Source organism: Meles meles, chromosome 19 (genome assembly GCF_922984935.1).
Source record: "Meles meles chromosome 19, mMelMel3.1 paternal haplotype, whole genome shotgun sequence".
Classification (NCBI taxonomy): Eukaryota; Metazoa; Chordata; class Mammalia; order Carnivora; family Mustelidae; genus Meles; species Meles meles.
This window is the reverse complement of record NC_060084.1, coordinates 54038189-54066118: the sequence shown is the minus strand read 5'-3', so window position 1 is coordinate 54066118 and position 27930 is coordinate 54038189. Positions and strand designations below refer to the sequence as shown.

Here is a 27930-nt window from a genome sequence, read left to right as displayed (position 1 = left end):
CAGAGGGAGAAGAGAGCCTTAAGCTGACTCCACACTGAGTGCAGAGCCAGATGCAGGGCTTGATCTCATAACCCTGAGACCATGACCTGAGCTGAAACCAAGAGTCAGATGCTTAACTGACTGTCCCACCAGGGCGCCCCAGCTTCTGAGATCTTAATAAACTGCAGATACTCTGATTGCTGCAAAGTACAATAGGAACCTGCCCCATGACCAAGTTGGACTTACTAACTGCAGGATTTGCTTGATATTAGTACCATAACAGAGAGTCCTTTCTTTTTATTCCAGGAACAAGACAGAGTGGCACCTGTCACTACAGCATTGAACAATTTTATGATGCCCCAAAGTATGGTAGATAAAAAAATATGATAGCAAGGCAGCAGAATACAAGGTTAATGATCACAAGTTAACTGCCTTCCTAGGTACCAGAAATAAACAAGCAAAGTAAAAATTAAAGACAAAATACTATTTACATTAGGACCAAAACAAAAGGAACCATCATAGACACTTGTGGCAATTCATGAAAGGTCTGTAATGAAGACATATCATTAACAGATTTTCAATCATGAGTCCAAAGTCCATAATCAAATAATTTCATCAAGAAACAGAAAATTAAAAGATCATATAGACTGAATAACCTGAAACAGGTTGTTTCACAGATATCCCTGCTCCTTTGACACCCTTCATCTCATGAATTTTAAAACATTTTGACTTAATTTTCCTGCAGAGTGTAACACTTGATTTAATCTTCAAAAATTAGACTTAGTTCATACTACTAGAAGTCTCTGATTGTACATTGTGAAACCTGCATAAACAGGTTAACATTGCTTAAGCAATGTACCAGCACTCATTGTATTAGTAGGGTTTTCTCGTGAAATCTTTGGTGAATCCTGAAGACAGGCCATGGCATGAAATCTGTGCTACATTCTTTGGTGAGGTTTCTTTGCAGTATGAAATCCCTTATGACTCCAAGGTGGGAATATGTAACAAAAGCCTTACCACAGGCTTTACATCTATATCTTCACTCTATGTATATTCTGGTATCTACTCAAGCTCGAACAGCGCTTAAAGGATCTGCCATATTCGTGATATTTGTAAGGTTCCTCTCTGGTATGAATTCTCTCATGACTCCAAAGGTATAAATATTTAATAAAGGTCTTACCACACACTTTATATTTGTATCTTCTCTCTATGTGTATTATGGTGTTTATTGATGCTTGAGTAGTGCTTAAAGGCTTTGCCACATTCGTGACATTTATAAGGTTTCTCCCCAGTATGAATTCTTTGGTGAACAGTGAGGCTTGCATTCTGACTAAAGGCCTTGTCACATACATTACATTTATAGGGTTTCTCCCCATCATGCACTCTCTTATGTTGAGTAAGATTTGAACTCCTGATAAAGGCTTTGCCACACTCATTACATTTGTAAGGTTTCTCTCCAGTATGAATTCTCTCATGACTCCAAAGGTATGACCGTGTGGTAAAATCCTTACCACAGTGATTACATTTGTAAGGTTTCTCTCCAGAATGGATTCTCTTATGTTGAGCAAGATTTGAACCACTAGAAAAGGCTTTGCCACACTCACTACACTTATAAGGCTTCTCTCCAGTATGAATCCGCTCATGACCCCAAAGCTGTGAAGGTATCATAAAATTCTTACCACATACATTACACCTAAATGGTTTCTCTCTAGTATGAATTCTCTTATGAATACAAAGGTGTGAACGTGTGGCAAAATCCTTGCCACACTGATTACATTTGTAAGGTTTCTGTCCAGAATGGAAATTCTTATGTTGAGCAAGATATGAACCATCAGAAAAGGCTTTGCCACACTCATTACACTTGTAAGGCTTCTCTCCTGTATGAATTCGCTTATGACCCCAGAGATGTGACCGTGTGGCAAAATCTTTACCACAGATATTACATTTGTATGTTATCTCTCTGGTATGGATTCTCTGATGCCTTGTATGGTTTGAGAACCTCTTAAAGGCTTTGCCACACTCATTACTTTTGTAAGGTTTCTGCTCAGAATGAATTCTTTGATGAGTAGCTAAGGTTGAACAATGGCTAAAAGCCTTCCCACACTCATTACATTTGTAAGGATTTTCTCTATTGAGTACTCTCTGGTGGTGTGTCCGTAATGAAGGATGCATAAGAACCTTCCCATATTTATTAAAAATTTTGGTTTTGACACTAGAAGGAATTTTCTGAAGCGAAACTGAAGTCTTTCTGGTAGACTTCCCAGCTTGATTACTTTCATGAATTTCCTCTTGGGTTTGAAATCTCTGTAGCTCAGCCAGATGTGAATGAAAGCTTAATCCAAGCCTATTGTCCAAACAGCCTCTGTACCTGCTTCCTGAAGAGCCTGCCTTGTTTTTCAGTGCCTTATTTGTCATATCATGTTTATAATATTCAGAGGTACTTCTTCCTATGGAAACATTGTGCTTTACAGGAACATGATTACAGAATTTATGGTGTTGTTGATGTTTTCTATAGGTGAGATTTTTGTAATGGGTTGCAGTGTCTTCATAACTTTTTCCTTCATAAAGCCACCGAGTCTCAAATTTGTTCACACCTTGGACCCTCCTCAAATCAAAATCATTAAACTTATGACTTATGTGTCTTTCCAAAATTAATGTTTGGAATAATTCTCCATTATTAATGTCTTCTTTTGGTGGTAATTCTTTGCTCATACATCTAGTAGAAATCTCTGTAAGATATAAAGAATCATAGGCTTCCTATTAACCAGAGTTTGAAGATAGATTTTTTTTTTTGGTGTTTCTTTTTTTTTTTAATAATTTATTTTTTTCAGCATAACAGTATTCATTGTTTTTGCACAACACCCAGTGCTCCATGCAATATGTACCCTCCCTATTACCCACCACCTGGTTCCCCCAACCTCCCACCCCCGCCCCTTCAAAACCCTCAGGTTGTTTTTCAGAGTCCATAGTCTCTTATGGTTCGCCTCCCCTTCCAATTTTTTTTTATAAACATATAATGTATTTTTATCCCCAGGGGTACAGGTCTGTGAATCGCCAGGTTTACATACTTCACAGAGCTCATGATAGCACATACCCTCCCCAATGTCCATAACCCCCTGCCCCTCTCCCAACCCCACCTCCCCCCAGCAACCCCCAGTCTGTTTTGTGAGATTAAGAATCATTTATGGTTTGTCTCCCTCCCAATCCCATCTTGTTTCATTTATTCTTCTCCTATCCCCCTAAACCCCCATGTTGCATCTCCATGTCCTCATATCAGGGAGATCATATGATAGTTGTCTTTCTCCGACTGACTTATTTCACTAAGCATGATACCCTCTAGTTCCATCCACGTTGTCACAAATGGCAAGATTTCATTTCTTTTGATGGCTGCATAGTATTCCATTGTGTATATATACACAGAAGATAGATTATTTTTTAATAAAAAATATTACACACCAAAAAACCCTCATAATTACAGAGCTATTACATTTGTCAAGCATGGTATGCAAATTAACAGAAATGCAAAGGACATAAAATTTCTCACTAAAGAAAGACTGATTACATGCAGTTCAAATTATTTTCAGGGACGCCTACTTATAAATGTTCTGTGATCAAAAATTATGACAGCCCTGAAAACTTAGGAATTCTCTACAGGTACCCCAAAGATCATAGCACCCTAGGGGAGGCAGAAAGGTAGCTCTTATTTAAAAGAAAAAATACACATCAAATTCAATTATAGAATACTTATTGTATACAACATTAAAATAAAGCTTTAAGAATAACAAAATATTTTTTTGAATACTTGCTATAAAACTGCATCCATACAGAACAGGTATACTGCAATGGTAATAATCTGTGTCCTCTACTTCTATTCCATAATATATGCTACAATTATCTATTAACAATGAAAAAACAAACATTTTAGTAACCCCAAATTCAGCAATTAAAGAATATGTACATTTGTAAGAAATATATAGACATTAGAATTTTTAAAAATTCACCCATAAGAAAAAAAGAAAGAGGTTGTATTTCAGAAGTACACAATATCATAAATGGAAAATATGCTGAAATCACCCATTTTGAAATAGAAGTTCTGATAAATATGTAATATAGAGAGTAACAATGGGGCTCTGTGACATGGAAATGGCAAAGATGTAAGTTCAAATGTACATCCTTTTATAAAGGTGAAGATGAACTACCAAAAAACTGTCAGAATATAAGAGCCCTGGAAATTAAACACAGGATTCCAGCAACAAGGTATACCCTTAATCAAGAAAAAGTAGCTGTTTTAATTTGCCCTGACTCTGTGCCCTGCACCCCAGCTAGGAAGTAGCCTTAAAGATTGGAGTCTGTAAGGGATACAGGCTTCCCAAACACAGGGAAGAGATGGGATCTTCAAGGAATTGTGACCCGTTGTTGGTTTCTTTAATCTTTCTGCTGGCTCCCTGAAGGACTGGTTCAAAACACTTGCCTTTCTTTGGCGTACCTCATGTCTCTACCTAGGTGGATGTAATAACCAGGGGCCATTTGTCACAAACATTTAAAGGTTAAGTCTAGTAGCCACTGCCACCTAGGGCAGAGATAACAACTGTGCAGCAACAATGGGCAAACAGAAAATCCTGAGAAAAACACTGGGGAGTGAGGTACACTGGGAAATAAGGCTTTGAAAATCCCCCACATATTCCAGGGACCCAAGAAGGTTGCAGGCATGCCCAGGACCAGACACATGAAAAAAGACCTGAGAAGCCCCCAAGACTATACTTCCTGCTGACCAGCAGATTCTGAACAAGCAGAAGTGAAGGATACGACATTGTTGTCTTAAACGTCTACCCTGTGTGCTTCATGAACTCCCCAACACACATACACACACACAAAGGTGGAAAGCTGTTATGTTTTGTGTTTGGTTCCAGCAGTTTCAGGAAGTCTGCTGAATCTCTAGCTGACCAAGAAGTGAACCAAAGGCATCAATGGCTACACATAACAAAGAAAATATACCACACAAAATTTGTAACAGCAATCACAAGAGACATTAAAAAGAAAAAAAAAAAACCAAAACCCTTTGATGGGAGAATATTAGGATTTCCAAAGTCTCAGCATATTCAAAATGTCCCATTTTAACAAGAAGTTACATAGGAGCCAACACAACAATAAAGCAGGACCCATACAGAAAAAGAAATATTAAATACGTAACAAAACCTGGCCCTAAGGAAGCTCAAGTTTTGGACTTACTAAACACATACCTTAAATCAACTATTTAAGCTAAAAGGAATGATGGACAAAAAACTGAAAAGCAATCAAGAAAATACTGTATAAATAAACAGAGAATATCAATAAAGAGAAAGAAAGTGGAAAAAGAACCTAACCACATTCTGAAGCTGAAATGTAAAATAGCTGACTTGAAAAATTTCACAGAAAGGTTCAATATCAGGTCTAATAAGGTGGCATAGGACTCAGCAAACTGGTAGGGAGGTCAGTTGAAATTACCGTGTCTGAGGAGCACAAAGGAAAAGACCGAGTGTAAATGAAGAGAAGTCTAACAGTCCTGGAGGACATCATGTGGGCCAACATATGAACCACACCACGGGAGCCCCAAAAAGAAAGGAGAGAAGGAGGCAGAAGGAATATTGGAAGAAATATGGTAGACAATTTCTTTTTTTTTTTCTTTAAAGATTTTTATTCATTTATTTGACAGAGATCACAAGTAGGCAGAGAGGCAGGCAGAGAGAGGAAGGGGAGCAGGCTCCCTGCTGAGCAGAGAGCCCGATGCGGGGCTCAATCCCAGGACCCGGGAATCATGACCTGAGTCGAAGGCAGAGGCTTTAACCCACTGAGTCACCAAGGTGCCCCAGTAGACAACTTCTTAAATGTTAAGAGACAAGACTACAAATCCAAGAACTCAGTGAACATGCAATTAAGAAAAACTGCAACAGAGATGCACGTGCAACAAATCATGATTAATACATGGAAAGGCAAAGGTAAAAAAGACTTTTGAAAGCAGGGAGAAGTATCACGTATAAAGGACACACAATAACTTTCAGAGCTGATTTTTCAGCCAAACCATGAAGTCCAGAGACAATGGGATAAGATGTTTAAAATGTCGACAGAGGGGCACCTGGGTGGCTCAGTCGTTAAGCGTCTGCCTTCGGCTCAGGTCATGATCCTAGGGTCGTGGGATGGGGCCCTGCATTCGGCTCCCTGCTCACCGGGAAGCCTACTTCTCCCTCTCCCACTTCCCCTGCTTGTGTTTCCTCTCTCGCTGTCTCTTTGTCAAATAAATAAATAAAATCTTTAAAAAAATAAAAAATAAAATGTTGACAGATGGGGGGTGAGGGGGGGCTCAACCAATTACAACTTCCAAGATAAACAAAAGGTGAGGAAGTTCCTTACAACCAAACCACCACAACAAGAAATAAGAAGGAAGGCTTTCCCCCCCTCCCGTTCCCCCCAAGAACAGACATTTCTTCATTCATTCTCTGAGGCCAGCATTATTCTGATACGAAATCAAAGACATCACATGAAAAGAAATGATAGATCAGTATCACTAATATAGATACAAATATCTTCAATAAAATAGTGCCAATTACATACACAGCATATTAAAATGACACAACATAAATTAGTGGGACTTAATTCCAAGAATTCAAGGGTTGACAATTAAACAAGTAAACATCAATATAATAACCCAGATTAAGAATAAAAAGAAAAAAAGAAAAACCTGCATAATCATCTCATTGTTTACAAAGTATTTGAAAACATCCAGAACTCTCATGTTAAAAACACCAGCATACTGGAGGAGGAGTCAAGATGGCGGAGAAGTAGCAGCCTGAGACTACATCAGGTAGTAGGAGATCAGCTCGATAGCTTATCTAAACATTGCAAACACCTACAAATCCAACGGGAGAGCGAAGTGAAGAAGAACAGCAACTCTAGAAACAGAAAATCAACCACTTTCTGAAAGGTAGGACTGGCGGAGAAGTGAATCTAAAACGACGGGAAGATAGACCGCAGGGGGAGGGGCCGGCTCCCAGCAAGCGGCGGAGGAACGGAGCACAAAATCAGGACTTTTAAAAGTCTGTTCCACTGAGGGACATTGCTCCAGAGGCTAAACCAGGGTGAAGCCCATGCGGGGTCAGTGTGGCCCGAGGTCCCGCAGGGTCACAGAAGGATCGGGGGTGTTGGAGTGTCGCAGAGCTCGCAGGTATTAGAACGGAGAAGCCGGCTGCAGAGACAGAGCCGAGGACTGAACTCTCAGCTCGGGGTTACCTTGAACTGGTCGCGGCTGGGTGAGTTCGGAGCGCGGCTAGAGGCTGGGGATACGGGAGTGATTGGGTGCTGTCCTCTGGGGGCGCACTGAGGAGTGGGGCCCCAGGCTCTCGGCTCCTCTGGGCCGGAGACTAGGAGGCCGCCGATTTCATTCCCGTCCTCCGGAACTCTACGGAAAGCGTTCAGGGAACAGAAGCTCCCAAAAGCGAACCCGAGCCGATTACTTAGTCCAGCCACCAGTAAGGGCTGTGCAATCCCGCCTCGGGCAAAGACACTTGAGAGTCACTACAACAGGCCCCTCCCCCAGAAGATCAACAAAATATCCAGCCAGGACGAAGTTCATCTATCAAAGAAAGTAGATTCAATTCCTAAGTCAGCAGAGCAATTCCAGAGGAGGAGAAAGCAAAGCACGGAACTCATGGCTTTCTCCCCATGATTCTTTAGTCTTGCGGCTACTTCAATTTTTTTTTTCTTTTTTCAATTTTTTTTTCTTTTTTCTTTTTTCTTCTTCTGCTAAATTTTTTAAAACTTTTACCCTTTTCTTTTTCAACGTTTTTTGACTAGTTTATCTAAATATATATATTTTTTCTTTCTTTTTTATATTTTTTCTTTATTTGTTTTATTTTTAAAATTTTTTTCTTTTTTTTTTTTCCAGAACCTGTTTTTATCCCCTTTCTCCCCCCCACAATTAGGGGTCTCTTCTGATTTGGTTACAGCGCATTTTTCTGGGGTCTTTGCCACCCTTTTAGTAGTTTATTTGCTCCTTCATATCCTCTTGTCTGGACAAAATGACAAGGCGGAAAAAATCACCACAAACAAAAGAACGAGACAGTACCGAAGGCTAGGGACCTAACCAACACAGACATTGGTAATATGTCAGATCAAGAGTTCAGAATGACGATTCTGAACATTCTAGCCGGGCTCGAAAAAGGCATGGAAGATATTAGAGAAACCCTCTCTGGAGATATTAAAGCCCTTTCTGGAGAAATTAAAGAACTAAAATCTAACCAAGTTGAAATCAAAAAAGCTATTAATGAGGTGCAATCAAAAATGAAGGCTCTCACTGCTAGGATAAATGAGGCAGAAGAAAGAATTAGTGATATAGAAGACCAAATGACAGAGAATAAAGAAGCCGAACAAAAGAGGGACAAACAGCTACTGGACCATGAGGGGAGAATTCGAGATATAAGTGACACCATAAGACGAAACAACATTAGAATAATTGGGATTCCAGAAGAAGAAGAAACAGAGGGGAGCAGAAGGTCTATTGGAGAGAATCATTGGAGAGAATTTCCCTAATATGGCAAAGGGAACAAGCATCAAAATCCAGGAGATGCAGAGAACCCCCCTCAAAGTCAACAAGAATAGGTCCACACCCCGTCACCTAATAGTAAAATTTACAAGTCTTAGTGACAAAGAGAAAATCCTGAAAGCAGCCCGAGAAAAGAAGTCTGTAACATACAATGGTAAAAATATTAGATTGGCAGCAGACTTATCCACAGAGACCTGGCAGGCCAGGAAGAGCTGGTATGATATATTCAGAGCACTCAACGAGAAAAACATGCAGCCAAGAATACTCTATCCAGCTAGGCTATCATTGAAAATAGAAGGAGAGATAAAAAGCTTCCAGGACAAACAAAAACGGAAAGAATTTGCAAACACCAAACCAGCTCTACAGGAAATATTGAAAGGGGTCCTCTAAGCAAAGAGAGAGCCTAAAAGTAGTAGATCAGAAAGGTACAGAGACAATATACAGTAACAGTCACCTTACAGGCTAATAATGGCACTAAATTCATATCTCTCAATAGTTACCCTGAATGTTAATGGGCTAAATGCCCCAATCAAAAGACACAGGGTATCAGAATGGATAAAAAAACAAAACCTATCAGTATGTTGCCTACAGGAAACTCATTTTAGACGTGAAGACACCTCCAGATTTAAAGTGAGGGGGTGGAAAACAATTTACCATGCTAATGGGCATCAGAAGAGAGCTGGGGTGGCAATCTTTATATCAGATCAATTAGATTTCAAGCCAAAGACTATAATAAGAGATGAGGAAGGACACTATATCCTACTCAAAGGGTCTGTCCAACAAGAAGATCTAACAATTTTAAATATCTATGCCCCTAACGTGGGAGCAGCCAACTATATCAACCAATTAATAACAAATCAAAGAAACACATCAATAATAATACAATAATAGTAGGGGACTTGAACACTCCCCTCACTGAAATGGACAGATCATCCAAGCAAAAGATCAACAAGGAAATAAAGGCCTGAAATGACACACTGGACCAGATGGACATCACAGATATATTCAGAACATTTCATCCCAAAGCAACAGAATACACATTCTTCTCTAGTGCAAATGGAACCTTCTCCAGAATAGATCACATCCTGGGTCACAAATCAGGTCTCAATCGGTATCAAAAGATTAGGATTATTCCCTGCATATTTTCAGACCACAATGCTCTGAAGCTAGAACTCAATCGCAAGAGGAAAGCTGGAAAGAACCCAAATACATGGAGACTAAACAGCATCCTTCTAAAGAATGAATGGGTTAACCAGGAAATTAAAGAAGAATTGAAAAAATTCATGGAAACAAATGATAATGAAAACACAACAGTTCAAAATCTGTGGGACACAGCAAAGGCAGTCCTGAGAGGAAAATATATAGCGGTACAAGCCTTTCTCAAGAAACAAGAAAGGTCTCAAGTACACAACCTAACCCTACGCGTAAAGGAGCTGGAGAAAGAACAAGAAAGAAACCCTAAACCCAGCAGGAGAAGAGAAATCATAAAGATCAGAGCAGAAATCAATGAAATAGAAACCAAAAAGACAATAGAAAAAATCAATGAAACTAGGAGCTGGTTCTTTGAAAGAATCAATAAGATTGATAAACCCCTGGCCAGACTCATCAAAAAGAAAAGAGAAAGGACCCAAATAAATAAAATCATGAGTGAAAGAGGAGAGATCACAACTAACACCAAAGAAATACAGACAATTATAAGAACATACTATGAGCAACTCTACGCCAACAAATTGGACAATCTGGAAGAAATGGATGCATTCCTAGAGACATATAAACTACCACAACTGAACCAGGAAGAAATAGAAAACCTGAACAGGCCCATAAGCAGTAAGGAGATTGAAACAGTCATCAAAAATCTCCAAACAAACAAAAGCCCAGGGCCAGACGGCTTCCCAGGGGAATTCTACCAAACATTTAAAGAAGAACTCATTCCTATTCTCCTGAAACTGTTCCAAAAAATAGAAATGGAAGGAAAACTTCCAAACTCATTTTATGAGGCCAGCATCACCTTGATCCCAAAACCAGACAAGGATCCCACCAAAAAAGAGAACTACAGACCAATATCCTTGATGAACACAGACGCAAAAATTCTCGCCAAAATACTAGCCAATAGGATTCAACAGTACATTAAAAGGATTATTCACCACGATCAAGTGGGATTTATTCCAGGGCTGCAGGGTTGGTTCAACATCCGCAAATCAATCAATGTGATACAACACATTAATAAAAGAAAGAACAAGAACCATATGATACTCTCAATAGATGCTGGAAAAGCATTTGACAAAGTACAGCATCCCTTCCTGATCAAAACTCTTCAAAGTGTAGGGATAGAGGGCACATACCTCAATATTATCAAAGCCATCTATGAAAAACCCACCGCAAATATCATTCTCAATGGAGAAAACCTGAAAGCTTTTCCGCTAAGGTCAGGAACACGGCAGGGATGTCCATTATCACCACTGCTATTCAACATAGTACTAGAAGTCCTAGCCTCAGCAATCAGACAACAAAAAGAAATTAAAGGCATCCAAATTGGTAAAGAAGAAGTCAAACTATCACTCTTCGCAGATGATATGATACTATATGTGGAAAACCCAAAAGACTCCACTCCAAAACTGCTAGAACTTGTACAAGAATTCAGTAAAGTGTCAGGATATAAAATCAATGCCCAGAAATCAGTTGCATTTCTGTACACCAACAACAAGACAGAAGAAAGAAAAATTAAGGAGTCAATTTCCCATTTACAATTGTACCCAAAACTATAAGATACCTAGGAATAAACCTAACCAAAGAGGCTAAGAATCTATACACAGAAAATTATAAAGTACTCATGAAAGAAATTGAGGAAGACACAAAGAAATGGAAAAACGTTCCATGCTCCTGGATTGGAAGAATAAATATTGTGAAAATGTCTATGCTACCTAAAGCAATCTACACATTTAATGCAATCCCTATCAAAATACCATCCATTTTTTTCAAAGAAATGGAACAAATAATCCTAAAATTTATATGGAACCAGAAAAGACCTCGAATAGCCAAAGGAATATTGAAAAAGAAAGCCAAAGTTGGTGGCATCACAATTCCGGACTTCAAGCTCTATTACAAAGCTGTCATCATCAAGACAGCATGGTACTGGCACAAAAACAGACACATAGATCAGTGGAACAGAATAGAGAGCCCAGAAATCGACCCTCAACTCTATGGTCAACTCATCTTCGACAAAGCAGGAAAGAATGTCCAATGGAAAAAAGACAGCCTCTTCAATAAATGGTGCTGGGAAAATTGGACAGCCACATGCAGAAAAATGAAATTGGACCACTTCCTTACACCACACACGAAAATAGACTCCAAATGGATGAAGGACCTCAATGTGAGAAAGGAATCCATCAAAATCCTTGAGGAGAACGCAGGCAGCAACCTCTTCGACCTCAGCCGTAGCAACATCTTCCTAGGAACAACGGCAAAGGCAAGGGAAGCAAGGGCAAAAATGAACTATTGGGATTTCATCAAGATCAAAAGCTTTTGCACAGCAAAGGAAACAGTTAACAAAACCAAAAGACAACTGACAGAATGGGAGAAGATATTTGCAAACGACATATCAGATAAAGGGCTAGTATCCAAAATCTATAAGGAACTTAGCAAACTCAACACCCAAAGAACAAACAATCCAATCAAGAAATGGGCAGAGGACATGAACAGACATTTCTGCAAAGAAGACATCCAGATGGCCAACAGACACATGAAAAAGTGCTCCACGTCACTCGGCATCAGGGAAATACAAATCAAAACCACAATGAGATATCACCTCACACCAGTCAGAATGGCTAAAATTAACAAGTCAGGAAATGACAGATGCTGGAGAGGATGTGGAGAAAGGGGAACCCTCCTCCACTGTTGGTGGGAATGCAAGCTGGTACAACCACTCTGGAAAACAGCATGGAGGTTCCTCAAAATGTTGAAAATAGAACTACCCTATGACCCAGCAATTGCACTACTGGGTATTTACCCTAAAGACACAAACATAGTGATCCGAAGGGGCACGTGTACCCGAATGTTTATAGCAGCAATGTCTACAATAGCCAAACTATGGAAAGAACCTAGATGTCCATCAACAGATGAATGGATAAAGAAGAGGTGGTATATATACACAATGGAATACTATGCAGCCATCAAAAGAAATGAAATCTTGCCATTTGCGACGACGTGGATGGAACAAGAGGGTATCATGCTTAGTGAAATAAGTCAATCGGAGAAAGACAACTATCATATGATCTCCCTGATATGAGGACATGGAGAAGCCACATGGGGGGTTGGGGTATAGGAGAAGAATAAATGAAACAAGATGGGATTGGGAGGGAGACAAACCATAAATGACTCTTAATCTCACAAAACAAACTGGAGGTTGCTGGGGGGAGGTGGGATTGGGAGAGGGGGAAGGGGCTATGGACATTGGGGAGGGTATGTGCTATCATGAGTGCTGTGAAGTGTGTAAACCTGGCGATTCACAGACCTGTACCCCTGGGGATAAAAATACATTATATGTTTATTAAAAAAAAAAAAAATTTGGAAGGGGAGGCGAATCACAAGAGACTATGGACTCTGAAAAACAACCTGAGGGTTTTGAAGGGTCAGGGGTGGGAGGTTGGGGAAACAGGTGGTGGGTAATGGGGAGGGCACGTTTTGCATGGAGCACTGGGTGTTGTGCAAAAACAATGAATACTGTTACATTGAAAAAATAAATAAAATGGAGAAAAAAAAAACAAAAACACCAGTATACTTAAAACAGAAGTGAACTTCCTCAACTTCTTAAAGGTTTATCATAGGGAAGCTCTATTTTTAAAAGAGCTTCCCTATGACCCTGCAATTGCACTACTGGGTATTTACCCCAAAGATTCAGATGTAGTGAAAAGAAGGGCCATCTGTACCCCAATGTTTATAGCAGCAATGGCCACAGTCGCCAAACTGTGGAAAGAACCAAGATGCCCTTCAACGGATGAATGGATAAGGAAGATGTGGTCCATACACACTATGGAGTATTATGCCTCCATCAGAAAGGATGAATACTCAACTTTTGTAGCAACATGGACGGGACTGGAAGAGATTATGCTGAGTGAAATAAGTCAAGCAGAGAGAGTCAATTATCATATGGTTTCACTTATTTGGGGAGCATAACAAATAACATGGAGGACATAGGGAGATGGAGAGGAGATGGGAGTTGAGGGAAATTGGAAGGGGAGGTGAATATGAGAGACTATGGACTCTGAAAAACAACCTGAGGGTTTTGAAGGGGCGGTGGGTGGGAGATTGGGGGAGCCAGGTGGTGGGTATTAAGGAGGGCACATATTGCATGGAGCATTGGGTGTGGTGCAAAAACAATGAATTCTGTTATGCTGAAAATAAATTAAAAAAAAAGTTATCACTGAAAAGAAATTTTTAAAAAAAGGTTATCATAAAAAACCCATAGCTAATAACATAGTCAACAGTTACAGAGTAATACTTTCCCCCTAAGATAAGGAGTAAGTGACGGATACTGACTTTTATCAAAGCTATCCAACACTGTACTTCAAATTTTACCAGGACCAATAAGATAATAAAGAAAAGAAATTTTAAAAATACATACTGGGGAAGAAAAGGGACAATAATCTCTATGTGCCGATGACATAATCCTATGTATAAAAAATTCCATAACATACACAGACACAGGGAACCTCAGTGGCTCAGTCAGTTAAGCCTCTGCCTTCAGCTCAGGTCATGATCCCATGGTCCTGGAATCCAGCCTTACACTGGGCTCCCTGCTCAGAGGAGAGCCTGCTTCTCCCTCTCCCTTCCTGTTCCCCTGCTTGTGCGCTCTCTCTGTCAAATGAATAAATAAAATCTTAAAAAAAAAAAATACACACACACAACCTACTCTAACAATGTGCCCTAATGATGTCAGGAAGGTGGCAGGACAGAGCATCAACACATGAAAGCAGTTGTGCTTTATACACTATAATGAACAATCTGGGAAGGGAATGTTAAAAATATTCCTTATATAATGAAACATCCAAGAAATAAAATACCTAGAAAAAATCTTAACCCAGGAGGTCCAAGACCTGTAGACTGAAGCTTATAAAATGCTGAAAGAAAGTAAACACTGAAATAAATAGAAAAGACATTCCATATTCATGGGTTGGAAGATTTCATATTTTTAAGGATGGTAACATTCACCAAAGTGGTCTAGATATTCTATAGACGCACTATGAAAATTCTAGAAACCGGGGTGCCTGGGTGGCTCAGTGGGTTAAAACCTCTGTCTTCCACTCAGGTCATGATCCCAGGTCCTGGGATCGAGCCCCGCATTGGGCTCTCTGCTCAGCAGGGAGCCCGCTTCCTCCTCTCTCTCTGCCTGCCTCTCTGCCTACTTGTGACTGCAAAGGGCTCTGAAGAGTCCAGACAATACTGAAAAAGAAGAAATCTGAAGAATAAACAGAGGCAGATTGCAGACTGGTAGTTTCAGGGACTGGAGACGAGGAAAATGTGGAGAAACTGATGAATGGGTAATGGACAGTAATGTGGAGTGATGGGAATGTTGTGCAATTAGGCAGAGGTGGTAGTTGGACAACTGGTACTGCTCACTTCAAAATGGTTAATTTTATGTCATGTGAATTCCAGTTTGATTAAAACTTCGTTTTTAAATAACGAAAACTGCGAGCAATTAATTTTACAATAGATTTAAAAAATAGATATTTTCTGATTTTAGTATGTTAAGAATTTGAAGCTAAGTCTGTTTCTATTATGTAGAAATACTAGTTTCTCTTAGACTGGCTTTCTCTAATTACCTGAAATTCTATCACTGAATCTCTCAACGTAGTTTCACACACGAAACAGGCAGGAGGTGATGGTGTTACTGCCACATGTACTTGTAAACATAGAGTTATTATGAATAAATAAAAATTAACGTCCAGTTGCCCAAAATTAATAAATCCCGACTTCACAAAGATTATCAAGAGACTATATGTTATATATAACCTTAGAGCAAGGAATAACTTCTAAGGCAGCATTATCAGTAGCATTTAACGGCAGAAAGTCTATTTGCTAGTACCAAAAGATGCGTGTGCTGAGGTGATCACCGTAAGAAAAATAACAGCCAGAGAACTACAGAACACCTGAAAACATAAACTTAGATTTTAGCTATTAGTGTAGCATACCAAGAGTTACACGGTAATCTAGACACAGAAATGATTTAACTGATTTGAAATTATTTAAATTTGAAATGATTTAAATCCGAATTGAACTTTAAAACATCTGTATAAAATTCATATAAAACCTAGCAAATTATACTTAGAAAACTTAAGATATACTATAGAAAACCCAAAATATCTTACAAAACAAATTACGAATGAATTTCTCTGTATTTCTGAGGTAAACACAGACACTTCATAACAAAAGCATAGTCTCAAGATATCCATATGCCCAATTTTAAAAACCCAAATTCATTCAAATTAGAAAGGTTATTTGTCAATCAGCAGGTACTAACTCAAGCAAAACAGTTATAGAGAGGATAACTATGATCACATTTTCACCAAATTCCAGAGGTTATATAGATTTTTAGACAAAGCCTCTTCCTCCATATCACTCAGCACTCAGGAAGGAAATCTTGTAAAATACACGAAAAAACATTCATTCCCTGATCAAACAATTTCCTAATAAGACAAAGAACACTGAATGAGTGTCATCAAAAACACACAGCCAGGGGCGCCTGGGTGGCTCAGGTGGTTAGGCAACTGCCTCCAGCTGGGGTCATGATCCTGGAAAGCCAGCACTGAGTTCCCATTGGGCTCCCCGCTGAGCAGGGAGTTGCCTTCTCCCTCTGACCCTCCCCACTCTCAGGCTCTCTCTTTCGCTCTTTTTCAAATAAGTAAATAAAATCTTTAAAAATAACAAAATTAAAAAATTTGTTCATGCCAAATCAGGGGGGATAATCCTTCGTGTACTCCAACAACACTGCCACCATGTCCTCGAGAGACACTTCTGTGACACACCAAGAACTGGAAGGACAACTGGAGCCACAAGCCAGGCTCTCACGCTACACTCCACATCAGCATTCTGGAACATGCTGACCACTCTACTCAGGTGCTTCAGGGCCCATGTCTCTACTTAGCAGGATGACTCTGTGACATGTAAATAACTGATCTCCATCCAGATTGTTCGTTCACCCAGTAAAACTCCTCGTGGGAGAGTTCACAAGTTGTCCAGCACCTAAAGGCTGGGTTATCACAGCAGAAAATGAGGATAAAATTCCAGACACTGAGGAACTATATTTCAAAGCCAAGAAAATTTCGGAGGCAAAAACCAAACAAATGCAGGAGACCAGGAAATCAGCCACAGTCAAGGGCTTCCCACATGCCCAGACTAAGGAGATGTTTCACGAGGGAGACACACAAAAGAAGGAAATTAAGGAAGGGGGTCTGATTTTGCGGAATGCTCAAACATGTCCTGGGGTCTGCCTACAGACTCTGGACTGAGGGCCCAGAGCCTGAGATACAGTCCCTTTGAAGGACTGGGAATCAAAGGTTTTCCCTGTCCTCTCTCTACGCAGCACTGCCGAACAGCAATGTCAAAACACCCCCCTCTATTACCGGTACACGTGTCCCTGCAGGGTGAAAGTGGAAAGGAGGATATGGAGGACATGTTGGAGGCACGAACAGCCAGAGGGCTTTGGACAGCCCATGCTCCTGCCCAGAGTCCCACAGGCAAAAGAGCAACTGACGTTCCCACCATGACGGGTCACTCAGCATGTGAAACAGGATGCGAGCCGGACAGGGCCCGCAGTCAGGATGGGGAGGGAGCCCTACATCATATCTGTGTGGACTGAGCAGGGAAGAAGAGGCTAAGGAAGGAAGAAAGCCCCTTACAAAGAGCCCTTCCTGTGCTCCCCAAGGTTGAACCAGTAAGGAGCTCTAAGGGACAGAGAACAGCATGTCTGGGTCATATTAAAGACTCTGCCCTTGTCGCTGACCAGAGCAGCAGAACCACCAACAGCAGAAACATACACATACGAAGAAGAGAGTGAAGGAGAGGGAGAACAAGCTCCTTTGACCCCCCCAAGAGAGATCAAGTCTCCTTTTCCACCCCCTCTCCCACGTGGGGACAATGTCCCAAATGACATTTCAGGAAGTCGTCTCCTCTTTGCCATCTGCCCCTTACTTGTGTTCACATCGCTGACTCCTTCCCTCTCACCTGGGTTTTGGGGCTAGTTTCACCTGTTTCTGGTATTCCAGGGCTCTCCCCTGCTCCACAGGGAAGTAACTTTCAGCTCAGAGAGAGATTCCTGCTGACATGAAAACTGGGAGAAGATGTCCTGGGGTTTTCCAGCCCTTTGTCACCTGAGACCAAGGACATTCATTATAGGTGGGTCTAGAAGAACATTTCACAACTTTGTTCACGGACAACCTTATTCCTAATGCTTAAATGTTTGACATGCAAATATCCAGCTCTCTTCCCTCAACGACTGAATCAAGATTACAGGCATAAAGCCAGGCAATGTGATAGTTTAAAAAATTTTTGACGTAAGGTCTTGTTCTTCCTCAAGTTCTAGCACCACCACGAACCTGCACGATCATCTGGGTTTAAAATACAGACACCACACTGTGAACCTTTTCAATTCTGAATCAGCAGGGCTTCAATCTCAGCCAAGCGGGGAAGAGGCGCCCAAGAAACCCCCAAGAGAAACACAAAGACATACTAGGGCTGTTCCCAACCTCTGTAGGGAAAGTAAGCCTCACCCAGGGAGACCAGGTTCCGGTAGTTCTCCACCATCACGTCCCTGTACAAGGTCCTCTGGGCAGGGTCCAGGCACTCCCACTCCTCCTGAGAGAATTCGATGGCCACATCCCTGAAGGTCAACCGTTCCTGAAGTGAAAGTACATTTCACCAAGAGGCCATCAGAAGAGTACTTATCTCACGAAAATCAAAGAGGCAGAACAGTCAGTGAGAATTGAATAATCAGATAAATACATTAAAGATCATTTTGAGGGGCGCCTGGGTGGCTCAGTGGGTTGAAGCCTCTGCCTTCGGCTCAGGTCATGATCCCAGGGTCCTGGGATCCAGCCCCGCATCGGGCTCTCTGCTCAGCAGGGAGCCTGTTTCCCTTCCTCTCTCTCTGGCTGCCTCTCTGCCTACATGTGATCTCTGTCTGTCAAATAAATAAATAAAAAATCTTAAAAAAAAAAAAAAAAGATCATTTTGAGCAAGTCCTATATTCCCAGTATTGATTTGTTACACTTTTCCACCAGGGAATTTCTATCAGCTAAACTACCGAATTTTATAATATTACGCCAGATAAAATACACAAATGAAAAAAATCAACAAATGGTAGACTATATGTAAGTTCTAAATAGAGTGTTGTATACACCGCTGTATGACAGCTAATTTCTGCATGAGCTAGACTATGCACAATGTCTTCCAGGATGACCAAATGCACAGGAGTGTCAGTGAAAGGTGAAAACTGGAAAAATGGAAAGCTGATGATAACCGAACCAACTAAAAGTTTTGAACACTCCCCATATGGCTGGTATTACCCTCATGCTTTACAAGTGTTAACGTGTTTAAAAACATAGCACCCCACTAAGTTAGTACTTGTTTCCCTCTTACACAGGACCCAACTCCGTCACACTCTAAGTAATGTGCCTCTGGTCAGACAGGTACTACTCAGCACAGCCTGCACCTGAACCAAGTGGTCAGACTTTGGGACAGACCCCGTAACAACCAGACAGTAAAGTAATGGATACAAGAGTAAAAGTCTGCTGACAGAGGGTTTGCTAATGGAGGAAACCTGTAACAAGTTTAAGGCTGAAACATAAGCCTGGATAAAAGGTAAATATGGAAGCATGCACACACACATGCATAAACATACAATTAGTGTTCTTACTGCTCTTAGCGTATTCGTGTAGTGGTGTAGAAAAAACTTAAGGCCATGAAAAATTTCAAACATACTTTCAAAGTTAAAATAAAAGGTTTTTATGAAATGACATCTTTTTTATACACTACAGACTCCTGCCCATAAACATGTGTGCACATGTGAACACACACACTGAAAGTAACTGAAATCAAGGTTGGAGTCTCTAAATGACATGTTTTTAGAATAAATCTTTGTTATCTCTCAGTTTTTGCTCATGTGCATTTCAGTGCATTTCAGTAAATAAAATCGTCAATGCTACTCTATTTAGCCTGCTTACAAAAAACAACCCTGCAAGAAATTTTTTCTGAAATAACATTTAACTTCGATCTCCATTAAATACATACACGAAAGTGTCTGAGCTGGAATCTGCATGCAGACCGAGGGGCTGAGGGAAGGCCCTGCGGTGAGCATGAGCCAACACAGCAGGAGGGACCCATCCGAGTGTGATGAGCTTGGCCACATGGAGGTGAGGACACAGAGCACTGAACAATGAATGGAGACCGGACTTTACCTGAGAAAGAGTCATTCCTGACTCCTGGGCTTTCTTCTTCTCCCTCCTCTGGGCTTCTCTCCCAGGAAAGATGGGTCTTGAGACATCAATCCTGAGCGTCAAATATATGCTGTTTAGAACTGAGTCAACATTCACCTGCCTATGCCACACCCCCACACATGGGAAGATCCCCCATGTGGGACACAGCCCTCTGCTGTCCACGGCCACAGTGTGGATTCAGGGACAGTAAACTGCTACATGGAGACCAGCATGTGAGTGTTCTGTGTCGCGGCCAGCGCGACAAATCAACCAGGAACATGAGGGTAAGAGGATGGTGAAAACAAGAAGTCCAGAGACAAAGAGATGGGGGCAGGAGGGACACTGAAGAGGATGTCCAACAGTGCCAAGTTTATTAGGGGCATTATGGCCATATATATAGTAGTTCTACAATAAGAGAAGCAATACATCCGTGTCTAGTTAAGCAACCAGAAGTACCCGTAACCAGTTCCCATAATCAATCTCATAAATGATTACACACAGACTTCAGGACACCAAAAGGCTGGAGCTAAGACATTGTTTCAATATTGATTCAAGAAGTAACAACAATCCTGAGAGTAATTTACAAGTTTGTGCTGGGACAGCAAGGACCAGTTAAGGATTTACAACCCCGTCTGAATTGTGTTCAAAGCTAACTGCATGTGGGAAGTCATGTAGGCGAGCGCACAACACATAGCACAGACCCTTTCTCAGTGCAACTCAACTCCATTATCTTCTGTCTTTGATCAGCCAGTTAGACAATAGAGGAGACACAAGTCAGGGCCTGGTTTGGTTCTCTGGACCCTTATCACGGCCTCCCACAGTTCTGACCTCTTCCTGCAGAACTCGCTCCCCTCCTGGTGAAGCACACACAGGAGCTGCAGCACAGGGGATCGGGGCTGCACTAAGCCTCCCTTCAAGGTCACAGACCTGCCCTGATAACCCCCTTTGCAGAGAACAGCCCCCTCACCTCTCTCCAGATTAGGGGCTGCTTTCAGTCCTCATCAATGGAGGAGCCGGCCTGGGGCTCAATGCTGGATGTAGACCAGAATCACCTGGGGCCCTTTCACCACCACTGAGGCTGAGCCCCATTACACAAGAAATCTCTGGGGACTGCGCTCATGAGGAATCCACAAAATGCCTCAGCAATCCCATGGGCAGTCAGGGTGGAACACCACTCAGAGACCTGCCCAGAAGCTCACCCACCTATGGCTCTGCTCTCTTCTGGGACCATCCCCGGTAACCAGACGGTGGAAGAGGAAGTAGCAGAGATCCACGCAGAGAGGCATGACAGGCCAGAGTGCAGGTGGGGGGAGGCTGGAATGGGACACGGCAGTGTTGGAGATGGCCCCACGAGAAGGTGATATGGCAACAAACACCTGGGGAAGGAAGTCCACCCCCAGCATTTGAAGAGTCAGAGAATTCTAGACAGAGGGACCACCCTTGGAAAGCCCTGAAGCAGTGCTGACCCTGGCCCCAAGAACAGCAGGATATCTGTGAGCCTCAATCCCAGTGAGGAAGGAGGGGACAAGCAGGGGATCAGGTCACAGAAGCAGATCAGGAATGTTTGGCCGTCGTCTTCAGACACTGTTCTCCTTCATCTCAAGTGAGTTTTGGAAACCATGTAATCTCTCACCCATACGGTCTTTGGTTTTTGCTTTTTTTTTTTTTTTTTCACTCTTTGAGAGAAAACACACACGAATAGCAGGATATGCTGTGTATTTTGAAAGCAGTATGGTCACCTAAGCTCCAGGAAGAAGGCACTGCTCTTAACTGGGAGGTGGAGGACTTCAGGGAACACAATTGGGGGAGTTCAGGAGGTTATGTTTGGGCACTGTATGGTGGAGAGGTCTCAGCAGAAATGTCAAGGAGACAGGCAGTGAAGAAAATCTACAGTCAGGGCAGAAGTCTGAGATGGAGTGTGAATCTGGGATACTGCTGTTTTTTTGTTTGTTTGTTTTAAGATTTTATTCATTCATTTGTCAAAGAGAGAGAGCGCACAAGCAGGGAGAGTGCCAGGCAGAGCACACAGAGGGAGAAGCAGGCTCACTGCTGAACTAAGAGCCGGAAGAAGGATGTGATCCCCTGGACCCTAGGATCATGACCTGAGCCAAAGGCAGCCTGCTTAACCAACTGAGCCACCCAGGTGTCCCACCCCTGGGTATTTAAAGCCACGAGACATGGTGACATGGAAAGTCACTGGGTGTAGAGAAAAGGTCCATGACTGTCTTGTGGGGTGCTCATCCAATCAGAGAGCAGGGAGCTGAGGAAGACTTAGAGAGGAAGTGAATCAGCTGAAAAGTGGAAAGGGCTGAGAGAAGAAAATTGAAACACACAGAGGAGAGATAAGATTTGTCAACAGCAAGATGTCCTGAAAGCATGAAAAAACATGTTTAAAGGAGTGTTCACTGTTTAACATGATGCTGATGAGACAGATAAAGACAGATAAAGTGAATTAACTTAGGAAATGTAAATAGGAATGTACTTAGGAAATGTAAAAATACCTGATCACTTTCCTGTTTACAATTTCTCTGGGTATGTACCCACCAGTGGATTTGTGGATTATCTGATAATTTTATATTTACTTTTTAAAAGAAATCACTAACTTTTCTTTTGATAGGGAATACAATGTTTACAGTCCTTGGGGCAGGGCATAAAACTTTCAGTTTCACCACCTTCTTTCCAGGCCTTGTTCTTTTCTGAGCCGTACACTTTTTTTTTTTTTTTTTTTGAGTATAGTCACACAAGTGGGTATGCAGTAGTATCACTCTGTGGTTCTGATGTGCAAGTTCCCTAACGATTAGGATCACTGAGCATGTCTGCATGAGCTTAGTGGCCATCCATCTGTGTATCTTCTCCGAAGAAATGTCTATTATGGTCTTTTGCCTACTTTTTAGCATTTACCTATTTTTCTTTTGTTGTCTTGCTTTCCACTGTCATATCCAGGAGTCTGGATTTTTTTCATGAAGGTGATGGGAAGCCAGTGGAGAATTTAATGCCAGGGACTGACATGATAGGACTTCAGATTTACTCTCTGTAAAATTTATTCTCTGGCTAAGCCTAGGCCTTGCCTCTTTCCTCACAGTAATTTTCACTGTTGTTGGGCTAAGACCAACTTAATCTTCTAATTACAACTGGTAAAACCCTCCACACAGAAAAATGCCACACAGACTCACGTGCAAAATTTCAATCACTTTAGGGATCATGGTCATTCCAATTTCCTGCTCTTGTCCTTCATCTCCATGCTGCAGCTGTGTTCACTGAGGCCAGGAAGGAAACCTTTTCACAAGTTACCTTGAGAACCTCTGAGTTCAGTGAGAATTACATGTAACTGGATTTCAAAAGGGTGCCCTAATGAAACATGGGGCAGTTTGTCTTTATCCTGATCATGTCAACTCCATTTCAAAAATTCAAGGATCAGAATGTCTGGCTGTCTCAGTAGGTACAGCATGGGACTTGATCTTGGCTTGAGAGATCAAGCCCCACGTTGGGTGTGGAGTTCATTTAAATAAGTAAGTTAAGTAAGTAAATAAATATAAATAAAGGGCACTCCGTAAGAAAAAAAATTGTAACATTAAAAAAAGAAAAATTCCAAGATCATCCAAAACATGCCTGAGCAAAAGAAACTTCTTTCGTGGTTTTAATCAATGGAGAAATATTTTATTTTATTATTTTTTAAAGATTGAATTTATTTATTTGAGAGAGAGAACAAGCAAGAAGGGGAAGGGAGAGAGAGAGAGAGAGAAACAGACTCCCTGCTGAGCAGGGAGCCCAGTATTTGCGGCTGGACCAGGATCCCAGGATCATGACCTGAGCTGAACCCCAATGCCCACCTGATAGAGCCACCCAGGCACTCCATCAATGAGGAAATATTTTAAACATATAAAATGATAAACACAGAGATTTGGTACTGAATACTTCGAAAGAGAGTCAGCTGCGGAAGTAAGCTGAGCATATTACCTCACCACGAATAGATGAATTCTACTGGAACAAAGTTCAGAGTCAATCCAGCCCCACCTTCTATATGTTCATACAAAGGACCTGAGGGACCTGAAGGGAACATCTGTTTTGGAGCTGAGAGCTCACTAAACAAAGCACATCAAGGAAGAAGAGACACCAGTGTATGTTAGACTAACTTACTAGTTTCTGACTATTAAGATCATGGGCACCCTTATCAGACATGCACTGAAATAGTCCAAAGTTATTTACTAACTACTAAAAATGTTCCTGTAACTGCCCCTCAAAACAATGTATTACTTAAACTATAACCCCTGGAAGATTTTACTAGTTAAAATCTTTTAGCTATGGCCTTAGGAAAAACACATTTAGATATGGCCTTAGGAAAAACATATACTGGCACAGAGCCCTAGCTGGGGCTGGATCTCACAACCCTGAGATCATGACCTGTGTTGATACCAAGTGTTAAAAGCTTAACTGATTAAGCCACCCAGGCAACCTTTGGGTCAAAGCTTTTAACATAATACAACTATCTAACATTTAGAAAGAATCATAAGAGCTGGTTTAAGATGTCACCGTTATTGCAGAAGTTAATGGTTATTTACAGAATAGTAGATGTTCAATACGCTGACATTTACCTCAATCTGACTTACAAAATGAATTAAATGTAAGCGATGGAGAAAGAAAAAGCAAATCCATTTCAAAGAAAAACACTTTTAATACTGTTCAAAAAGCATCATGAAAGGATCGATTCAGGAATTTCTAGTTCCAGTCCATCTCCCCATGTGATCCCAAGATAAGAGGGTGATGCATAACTGACACAGGTCTCTCCCCTCTATCTGGCTGCTCAAGGGTTGCAAACGCAAGGTATATTACGATGCTAATAATTATTAAATGCACGAGCCTTATAAACAGTTGATATTCTTTCTCAATCGTTCGATTCAAACAGGCAAATTTAAAGTTAAATACATTATGGAGCCCCCATGTCCCATTAACCACCACTCATCCAGATCTGGGTGCCCCCTCCTGTTCCCTCCCAAGGATTTCTGTCTATTAATCTGTTCGTGTCTTTCTCTTTCCCGCTTCTCTCCACTGTTTCTCTTTTCCTGATTCCCCTGTTTTCTCCCCTTTTCTCTTTCACTACACCTACACCTTCCAGGAACTCTTGAAACCTACCTCACCTTCCCTTACTCTTTGGCCCAATCTTCCGGGCTGTTCCCATCTCCAGATTTCGGCCTCTCTCTCCCCCACCCTCGTCCTCTCTGCTCCCCAGTTCCGTTCCCTCTTTCCTGTCACACCCTCTGGCTAAGCTCTCGCACTGTTGTTTCTCTCTGGCGGTCATCCCTACCGCCTCTCTGTCCCAGCATCGTCTACCCAAAACCACCTTCTCCTTCCCACGGTCTGCGTGAAGTGCATCGCCCTTGTCACCCCACTTCTGTTAACCGAGGGCCCTACTATTCGGCTCCCCTTCTTCCGGAGCGCCTCCCTTTCCTCAACATTTCGCTCGTTTCTTTTCTCCGCTGGCGACTTGCCCTTGCGCTCTTAGGGCCTCGCTTCAAGTCCCTCCCGCATCCTCCTCATCTCGCCATCTCTTACGGACCCTCTCACTGCTCTTTCCTCCGCCATTCTCTCTCTCCGGCTCCTCCCGCCCCCACGCCCTCGTCTGCCGCAGTCACGGCCTCCACAAGGCCCCCCATCCTGGCGTGAAGGACCTGCTCCGTCACTCCCTGCGAGCTTCCGTCCGGGAATTTCCCGCTCCTGAAAAGCCCGCACTGAAAAGGTCTCGCTCCCCTCACTGCACGCGGGGCTGCACGGGGTCGTCTCAGGAGGGCGGCGCGCGATACCAGGGCCAGAGAGAGGCTCCGCGCGTCTGTGGGCCGAACCAGGCCAGGCTGCGGCGCGAGGCGCACAAGCCCATCTCCCTGGACTCCCACGGCGCGGGTGGGAGCGGTGCCCCGGGACGGCGTGAAGCACGGAGACAGCGCGGAAGGCGGCGTCTGAAGGCCCGAGGGCCGGAGACCACAGGCGGGGACCGACTCCAACGATGGGAACCGAAAGGCACCGGGACCCCGGGCCGGCAGCGCCGCCCGCAGGATTCTGTGTGTCTCCGCGACACGCTACTTACCGCGGTGGGAGGCGCGGGTGAAGGGACTCGAATGTGCGTGGAGACCCCAGACCTCAGGGGTGACGGCCCTTCACAGAACTCTGTGTCAGAGTTCTGACACAGAAATGAGCAAGTTAAAAGCCCTCAGAGGCCCATTTGACGTTCGCTCCCTGACAGCCGCCTCCGGGTCGGTAAAAAACTGCGCCTGCGCGCTGGTGGAGCCGCGGGACTGGGCAGGGCCTGAAGGTAGTGCTTCCGGTAATGGGAGGCGTGCGAACAGTGGCCTGGCTCTGAGGCGCACAGCGTGTGGGCGGGGCTGGAGCGAGTCCTGGATATTGCGCTTCCGGCAACGAGGGGAACTCACGCCCAGCCAGACCTGGGCCCTAAACCCGGGGAGCAGGATGGGGTGGAGCTATAGAGGAGCGCTTCCGGTAATGGGAGAGAAACTGAAATGGCCGGTGAAGCGAAGATGTCGGAAGGGCGGGGCCAGGCGTAAACTGGGCGGAGAACTTCCGGCACGGCGAGTCCTGAGGTTTGCCCTAGGTAGGATTTCCGGAGAGAGACCGGAATTGCTCAGCGAGCTCTGCAGGGTCTGGCGTCCTCGTGCTTTTTGTTGTTGTTTTTTTGTTTTTTGTGGGTTTTTTTTGAATTTTTAAACTTTTCTACTTATTTTGTGTCCAGTGGGACGGGACTATTTCCTGCCAATTTAAGTTTATGTTTGAGCAGTGAGGTAAAGGTTGGAGTTGTGCGGGACATGTGTGTTGAAAATTAACATGGTTACATTTTTTTTTTTAAATATTTTATTTATTTGACAGAGAGAAATCACAACTAGGCAGAGAGGCAGGCAGAGAGAGAGGGGGAAGCAGGCTCCCCGCGGAGCAGAGAGCCGGACGTGGGGCTCGATCCCAGGACCCTGGGATCATGACCCGAGCCGAAGGCAGAGGCTTTAACCCACTGAGGCACCCAGGCGCCCCAACATGGTTACATTTTAAGAGTGAAAGTGGCTTTCCTCAGAAACTGAGAGCAAGAAACAACGTCTGGCAAGGGTGTGGAGAAAAAGGAACCCTCCTGTACCGTCTGTGGGAATGCAAACTGGTTCAGACCAGACTGTAGAAGACAGTATGGATTTACTCCAAATGTTAAAAGTAGAACTACCTTACTACCCGGTCATTGAACTAGTGGGTATTTACCCAAAGAATAGATAAACACCAATTCAAGTGGGTATATGCACCCATATGTTTACTGTAGCGTTACTTACAATAGCCAAATTATGGAAACAAATGTCCATCAACTGATGAATGGATGAGAAGATACTATATATATACACACACAATGGAATATTATTCAGCCATAAAATAGAGTGAAATCTTGCCATTTGCAACAACATGGATGGAGCTAGATGGTATAATGCTAAGTGAAATAAGTCTTTTTTCTCCAAGTCTTTGCCAACACTCATTGTTTCTTGTGTTGTTGATTTTAGACATTCTTAGTGGTGTGAGGCGATCTCATTGTACATTTGATTTGCATTTCCCTGATAGTAAGTGATGATGAACATCTTTTCATGTATCTCTTGACCATCTGGATGGCTTCTGCCAACTTCACTTTACTTTTATCCAAAGTAACTAATGTGTTTTCATTAAAAAATTATTTTATATTTTAGCACTTAGCTCCTTTTCTGTTTCATTTTGTATAAAAAGACTTTTAAGATTTTATTTATTTATTTCACATTGAGAGATCACAGTAGGCAGAGAGGCAGGCAGAGAGAGAGAGAGAGGGAAGCAGGCTCCCTGCCAAGCAGAGAGCCCGATGCGGGACTCGATCCCAGGACCCCGAGATCATGACCTGAGCTG

The 27930-nt window shown here is 42.5% G+C and overlaps 1 protein-coding gene across 3 annotated transcripts; it reads right to left on the bottom strand.

Moving 5' to 3' along the window:
- Window positions 1-73: 73 nt before the first annotated feature.
- Window positions 74-26368, bottom strand: LOC123931301 (zinc finger protein 320-like). 3 transcript variants are annotated; one of them, XR_006816250.1, is made up of 5 exons: window positions 26102-26368; window positions 20005-20095; window positions 18319-18445; window positions 17774-17919; window positions 16438-16799 (listed from the first exon to the last, which is right to left on the bottom strand). XR_006816250.1 is itself a non-coding variant. In XM_045988255.1 (4 exons), exons 2-4 carry the CDS (start codon window positions 20017-20019, stop codon window positions 516-518), a joined length of 153 nt encoding a protein of 50 aa, XP_045844211.1. In that variant the 5' UTR covers window positions 20020-20095; window positions 26102-26368; the 3' UTR covers window positions 74-515. The 3 variants fall into 3 exon arrangements, 2 of the variants coding, with proteins under 2 accessions (XP_045844211.1, XP_045844210.1); XM_045988255.1 differs by lacking the exons at window positions 16438-16799; window positions 17774-17919 and adding an exon at window positions 74-526; XM_045988254.1 differs by lacking the exons at window positions 16438-16799; window positions 17774-17919 and adding an exon at window positions 1091-2708.
- Between the last annotated feature and the right edge of the window lie 1562 nt (window positions 26369-27930).

Excerpts from the sequence above, each read along its gene's own strand:
- LOC123931301 (XM_045988254.1), bottom strand. Across the intron at positions 2,709-18,318 it reads CCGGAACCTGGTCTCCCTGG|AGATTTCTACTAGATGTATG; the intron begins GTGAGGCTTACT and ends TATATCTTACAG.